The 7583-nt window shown below is 43.4% G+C and overlaps 1 protein-coding gene across 4 annotated transcripts in view; it reads right to left on the bottom strand.

The window, feature by feature from the left end:
* Positions 1-7583, bottom strand: part of Tiam1 (T cell lymphoma invasion and metastasis 1) — a 425562-nt gene that overhangs the window by 35907 nt on the left and 382072 nt on the right. For 3 of the 4 annotated variants that reach the window (XM_017798903.2, XM_029564903.1, XM_008835990.3), the window contains one exon: positions 1213-1392. In XM_017798903.2, coding sequence (XP_017654392.1) covers positions 1213-1392 — 180 coding nt within the window. Of the gene's footprint in view, positions 1-1212; positions 1393-7181; positions 7547-7583 lie in introns of those variants that run through there. The other variant, XM_008835991.3, reaches the window with a different exon arrangement.

Genomic DNA, 7583 nt, shown 5'->3' with positions numbered 1-7583 from the left:
TTTTTTTTTTTTTTTTTTTTTTTTTTTTTTTTTTTTGGTCTTTTTGAAACTGGGTCTCCCTGTAGTCCCACCTGGCCTGGAACTCACTATGTAGACCAGGCTGGCCTTGAATTCACAGAGATCGGCCTACCTCTGCCTCCCGAGTGCTGGGATTAAAGGCTTTCACCAGCATGCTCAGCATGACCCTCCATTTTTAAAGAAATTAACTTTCAATTTGTCTGTGGGGATGCACGCATGCATGCATGTATGTGCATATCTGTGCCCATGCCTGCCGGTCACAGACAGGAGGCCTTGTTCTGCTCTGTGGCTCTCTATCTATCTTATTCCCTCGCTCACTGAACCTGGAGCTCACTATGTCTGGCTAGGCTGTCTGGTCAGAAAGCTCCCAGACTGGCTTGTCTTTGCCCCTCAGTGCTGGGGTTATAGAGACATTTGACCAGCTTGGGTGCTGGGGATTCAAACTCAGGTGCTCAGGCTTGCCCAGTAAGTGTTCTACCCACTGACTTATCTCTCTAGCCCCTAAATTCAGTTTTAGTATTCATCATCGATTTTATATTTATGTATATATCATATATGTACATAAGATATGTATATATATCATATATACATAAGATTTTATATTTATGTATATATATCATACATATACATAAGATATATACATCGATTTTATATTTATGTATATATATCTCATATATATACATAAGATATATACATATATAAGATATATGTATATATGCATATATCTTCCAACAACAATAATTAGCATAACAACCATAGCCAACATAAGAATCAGGGCTGGAGAGATGGCTCAGTAGTTAAGAGCACTGGCTGCTCTTGTAGAGGACCCAGGTCCGATTCCCAGCACCCACATGGTGGCTAACAACCATCTGCAACTCCAGGGGATCTGACTCCCTCTCCTGACCTCTGTAGGCACACATGGTACACTTACACACATGCAGACAAAGCACACATGGTACACTTACACACATGCAGACAAAACACTAATACACATAAAATTAAAAAATTTTAAAAAGCACAAGAATCAAGGTATTTCCTTAAAATTCAAGGCTGGGTTCCACAAGACAGAACAAGATCTCAACATTCTCACAAACTGACCTGGGTTGGTGAAACCAAGGCAATGACTCTTTACTCGTTCTTGAAGAGGGTATGGGGTCAGGCCTTGCAGGATGGGGGCTGGGGTCACGGACTTACTTTCACATAGGTGCGCTCTGTCTCCAGGAGCTCACAGATGACCTTGCGCAGCTTATCTGCGTCGGACAGTTGTCTGGTGGTTGCCAGCTGAGGCCCTGTGGCATCCTGAGGGGACGGACTGGAGTCAGAGGTGCTCATCTCATGCAGACTGCGGCAGAATGCGGCCACCTGTTCTGTGCTCTTTGAAGCAGGGGCGAAAAGGCAAAGCAGAGGTCGTCATTCTCAGCACACAGCCTCTCCTGGCATCTGGTGCTCAAGACATTTTTCCAGTTAATGAACTGTCATATATGAATTACCTCTTGCGTTCCCAGACTGTAAGGATGACTTTTACAATCTGCACAGAATCTGGACTAATGACTTTTTCTTAACTTTGTACCAAAAGGCTACTACTTATAACGTAAACAAGCTCATTGAGCCATGCGCTCCCTTTGTGACCTGGGCACCGGCCCTCAATCCCTCAGGATTCCACTTTGCACTCCATCCAAGATAGTTAATGAATGTGGACGTGCTTTGTAACATACCAAAGCACTGAGCAGCATGCTCATCTCATTGAAAACAACTGAGAAATCTGCTTGATAATGTGTGTGAGAGATATTTCAGACCTACGGATCAAAGGGCAAGATTCTCTGATAAGGGTGTATCCCAGCTCCTACTTCACAAATGGTTTCTGGGAAGACTGCTTCAATAAAAGTATGGGTGAGACATCTGAAGGATTGGGTGCCGCAGATTCCACTCTTGGCCTTAAATGTGAATGCTAAGAATAAGGCTTCTTTTTCTAGGAAGAAGTGTAATGTGGCTTAGTAACACTACACCAAACTGTTCCATACATTCAAAAGTTCCTTGAATGCTGACAACCACCCACAATACCCATCATGCACTGGTCTGAGGTACTTACTCCTCTCACATGACATGGAAAGGCCTATTATAATTCCCATTGAACAGTTGGGACAAACCAGGCCCAGAGAGGCAAAATACGTCATCCAAGATGACACACCTAGGAAATGGCAGGAGTGGAATTTGAACTACATAAGCAGGTTTCAACGTCTGTGATTTTGGGCGGTGAGGGGTGGTAGTGTTGGTAGTGGTGGTAATGCTACCGAGAATGAAACTCAGGGCCTCGGATATGCTAAGCAAGTGCTTTGCCATCAAGCTACATCCCCAGCCCAAATTCTGTGATCTGAGCCATTCTATGAGAAGCTGATAAATCAGAAGAGAGACACACAGAACTTAAAGACATGTAACAAAATACAAGGTTAAGTAGTCAGTCATCACATACCGTTTCCTATACTATTTACCTACTTTGCATGTTGGAAAATAACTTCTTCATGTAACCATTAAAAAAATTAACTCACACTGGGGAAGCCACTATGTTTAGACAGATAACTGCATTTTGTGCAGAAACGAACCACTACCCTGTGAGCAGAAGGCAGCTGGCACTGAAACAGGCCATGGCAGAACTCAGCCTCCACCCACCTCAAAAGGGGCTGATTCGAAGGAAAATTGCAAAGGTTGCTCAAGAGTTTCCTATCCAGCTGAACTTTAGGATTCTAAAATTCCCAACTCTGGAGTGATACACAACAGTTCTCCAAAGCACAGACCACTGAAAATCTGCTGGGGCCAGCAACTTACCACTTTGGGACACTGGAATTGCCTAGACACCTTTGGAACATCCCAGGGCACAGCTCAGATCATTCTAATCAGACTCTGCAGTGGGGTACTCTGGTACTGGTATTTGTTATATTTTAATTTATTTTGAAACAAGGTCTCACTATGTAGCCCTGGCTGGTCCAGAATTCACTATGTAATCAGGCTAGCCTGCAACACAGAGATCTGCCTGTCTCTGCCTCCTAAGTGCTGGGATTAAACCTCCCATGCAACTTTGCATCAAGCAGTTTTAGAACACAGAATCTGGTTTATGTGTCTGAATGCACCTCTATAAAATGTGAGGTGGACACTCTCTATCTTCTCCTACATCTCTGCTTCCAAGGTCTAGTTCAATCCTAAGCAAAAAGCACATTTTCCCAGGAAATTATGGTGCAGATGAAGATTTACTCCCTTATCATCCAGGAAGAACATTCCTTCCTCAAACAACAGCTGGCCCACAAAGCAATAAGACAAGGTCCGTGTGCGCTTGCCCTGGGAGGTAGGGAGGGCTGCGTGTGTGTGTGTGTGTGTGTGTGTGTGTGTGTGTGTGTGTGTAAGGCAGAAAAGCCTTACACAACTATATTCTACAGGACAAGGCTTAAATGCACAGATAGGTGACTAACATTAGGAGCCTGCCTCTCATTTGCATTTGCAAAAGAGGACATGGAACAGAGCTGATCAGAACCCAACACAGCTATGTTTGCGGCAACACAGGTGCGGGAAGGGAAGAGCCAAGACCTGAACCCACACAGACATCATCTCTGTTCTCTCATAACTACCACAAGCTTACTTGCTGCTACCACGAATTCCACTAACTGCCCCAAAGTGTATGACGCCTGCTCTTGGCACTGTTCCAGAACCTCTGAGAACTGTGTATCTCAGACACTGAAACACCCCAAAGAATCTTCCCTTAGGCAACTGTGGAAAATTCACCCAAATGGGCAGTACTGTATGCTATGTGAATTTTATCTCAATAAGGCTTTTTAAAAATGAGACACTCCATGCTTTCCATCAAAGCTTGTTTCTACAGAAACAAACCATAAATGATTTAGCTATGATAGGATTTCACCAACTCAACATCATCTTGATATAGTCAAATAGGGCTTTGTCACAAAAGCGGGAAAAAAAAAACCAAATATATACACTTTAATAGTATGTTCATGCCTCTTTTCAATGATTCACTGGTAACTAAGACAGCTCATTATAACACAGTTATGATGTAATGTGCCCCTGCAAATGAAAATCTCAAACGACAGAAGACGGTAAGAGTTCATCATCAGTACCTTGTCTCCATCCTTTCCCAAAGTCTCTTGGACTCTTCTGATCTGATACCTGATGAAGGGACCTAACACACATACAAATTTGTACCGAGCACCTTGGTTTACACAACACTTTTGTAACTGTTCCATCTGTAACCACAGCTGGCTGTCCTTCAAAGAGAACCACTATGCAGAGAAACTGCTCCCGTGATAAATACCCATCCCTGAATTTCAAGTATGGGAAGAATACACTTTCTTGAACGGTCATCATTTAGACAATTATCCATGTGAAATCAGTGTCCTTGTATACTGTACCAAGTATATCCCTCAATTGGACAAACGGGAAGTGTTGTAACAGGTTCTGACACATCTCAAAAGCAGGAACAGGAAGTCCCAAAAGACACTTCCCTCTGTGTTTCCCCTCCCCACCACACTGGACGTGTCACCATATTTTGGTAAAATGATAGAAAGGTATGAGTGGGATTTCTGAGTTCTTGTTTCCTCTGCAAAAGCATAAATACCTAAAGATTTCCATTTTGGTTGTGAGCCTTAGCCTTTAATGACTGCGCTATCTCTCTAGCCCAAGATTTCCATTTTGAAGAATATAAACAGGGCAGTTGCCTTGGCCTCTGCAGGGTGGCATCCCTGGTTTGAGTGACCTGTGAGGATCTGGGCTGCTGCTCTGGTACTCCAAACCCAGGGATCTCCCTGGATGCCTCATCCTGAGCAGCCTCAATACTCAACTTTCTCCTGTTACTATCCCAAATCAGGCCCTCCAGTAATCCCACTTTATTCAAGGTTTCAGTTATTCATAGCCTGAAAAACATTAAATTTGTCTTGGCTCTTTTGGGAAAGACAATGTTTACAGAACTTTTATCACAGTTTGTTATAATTCTATGATACACTTACATTGTTATATATTTTATGCACAATTGCTGACACATATGCATAGAAAAATACACTATATTTAGAAAAACCATACTGTCCCTGGTTTCGGTATGCACTGAGGGTCTCAAGCTGTATCTCCTACAGAGAAGGGGAGAGAGAGAGTTGATTCTTTGCTTCCCAGGGGATACCCAAACACTTCATGGGGTTCCCTCTGGAGAGTTCAGACTCAAGCATCCCTTCCTCTTTAGACTCATCCCTGAACATTCTCTGAAGCTAAACAGCCCGACAATACAATGCTCTGCTCATAGACTCAAGGTGCACCCTTTCAGATGTACCCCCAGGCACTGGTACACACTCTCAGGTGTACCCCACGGCACTGGGTCAAAATGGATGTCATTTCTTTCCCTGCCACATGTGTTAGATAGGTGTTGAATAAATTTTTTTTTTTTAAAAAATCACAGAATTACAAGTTAAATACATGTAAATATTGTGAGTGATATGTTTCTCTTTGGAGAAAACTGGAAGGATGCTATAGTTTGAGAATTTTGTTTGATTAAAATATTACCCCCAAAATATCATTTGAAGGAATTGCGAAATGCTGGGTTCCTTTGGAATATCTCTAAGCTAGAGATTTCACATATCATTGCTCAGCTGTCAAATCTCATGCTCCCTATACTGTCCCCCACTGTGGCCAAACTTCTAATGTAGGTCAAGGTCAGCATGGAAACTGTCCATGTAGCCTTGCTATGATACAGCATAAAGAACTCTGCCAACCTCGTTGCTATATGTCAGGTGTAATGGGGCACTAATACACCCTGGTGCCCAGCAAGGCAGCCTGGGTGGGAGGTTCCCAACATGCTCCTGGATGCAAGCTGTGTACTCTGGCTCTGGGGCAGGTGACTCCAGTGGGGAGCACAAGTCTCTCTCTATTTGAGGACTATCACCAGTCACCCTGGAAACCAAAGAGTGGCACTCACAGGCAATGGAGAGCTTCAAACTGTCAGAATGTGGAGCTGTTCCTCCATCAGGACCAAGACTCAACCAAAAGACAGAGAAGGCTGGACCAACAAAGGAGGAAACGGGCCACTTTACAGAGGCCAGCATGAAGCTAAGTGTTTATAACATCCTCCCCCCCCTCCCCCGCGTGCAAGATGAAAAGAAGTACAAAAAAGGAGGGGGGGCAGATTCCCAGGGACACACTATCAACTCAACCAACCCAGCTGTTTAAGCCCTTCCTGTTATGCAACCAACAAAGGCAAAGGCTGCTTCCAGATAACTTCTAAAACTGTTCTTTGACTCTGACCGATTTAACACTTCCCACAGATTTAAAAGGAGCAAGAGTGGCCTCAAATCTTACAGTCTTTATTTAAAGGCTTTTTTTAAGGGGAGAAGGGACAAAAACACTCTAACAGACAATCGTAGTTTCTATAATTCTCTACCAGCTTTTGGGTCTCTTCATGAACAAATTTCAAATAAGAAGCAAGCATGCACACTGTCAAAGTTTAATTTCATCAAATGGCACAGTCTCTAGCTGTCAACAGACTCTGATATTAGTGCCAATATTAAAAGGCTTAATTTGGTTTTGTTGAATTGTTTCTTGCCAGGCCCATTTCATTTTCTTCTTAGAGAGTTAACATTTACTACAGGAACTGATCTGTTGAAATAGGTCAGCTAATGTGAAACCGTTAACTTAAATACTCCTCTGTATTCACTGCTGTCAGCAGATACAAGGCCCAAAGGGAGCAGAACACTACAATTGTCAAGGCCCCAGTCAGAGGTGGAGTAGGAGGCTTAGCTCGTTTGACACACAATATATTCAAAATCTCAATAGGTAAAAGAAAAGGGAACAATTCCACTGGAAAAAAAAAAACAGGTGAAAAACAATGACAACAACCACCACAACTACTACTACTAAGGTTCCATTTTCTGCCATTTAAATCTGAAAGAATATATAAAAGTAAAGATCCTATGTAAATTCAACTGCAAGCCAACTACTGCCGCCCATCTTCCAAAAACTGCTGCAATATATATTCTTTATCAGTAAGAGGGTCCAGAGGGCAAAGGGATAAATATGGAGAAATGGAACACGTGCAAACAACATTGGCTGGGTCAAGAAGCAGTTCCACACACAGCGAGCCCCCAAGAAGGCTAGAGAGGACCAAAGAGCAAAGCGCTCACCAGATGAAGGGTGCGGTAGATAGAGTCCCTGTCGCTTTCCATCCTGGGCTTGCGCTTGATTTTCCAGAGTGCAGACATCCTCAGGCATATATTTTCATGGCAATTCCTGCTAGTACCTCATGTAGAGAAACTGAAGTTTCCTAAAAAACCCAGAGAGCCCCAAACGCCTTCCAGCTTTCAGAGAGCATCCTCCCACCAGGATATCCTGTGTTGGTCCTCCTGAGCAGACCTGAGACCCGCATCTCAGTGCAGCGAGAGTGACTGCAACCCCCCAGGGTGACACTTGCTTCCCGTTTTGTGCTCTGGGAGGTTGTCAAAGGCTGGATCTTGGATAAGAACTCATGCTTTGATTTTATCTGGCTCCACAACAAAAGTTCCAGAGAGAGAGAGAGAGAGAGAGAG

Source organism: Nannospalax galili, unplaced genomic scaffold (genome assembly GCF_000622305.1).
Source record: "Nannospalax galili isolate Female #2095 unplaced genomic scaffold, S.galili_v1.0 scaffold136, whole genome shotgun sequence".
Classification (NCBI taxonomy): Eukaryota; Metazoa; Chordata; class Mammalia; order Rodentia; family Spalacidae; genus Nannospalax; species Nannospalax galili.
This window is presented reverse-complemented; position numbering and strand designations above follow the sequence as displayed.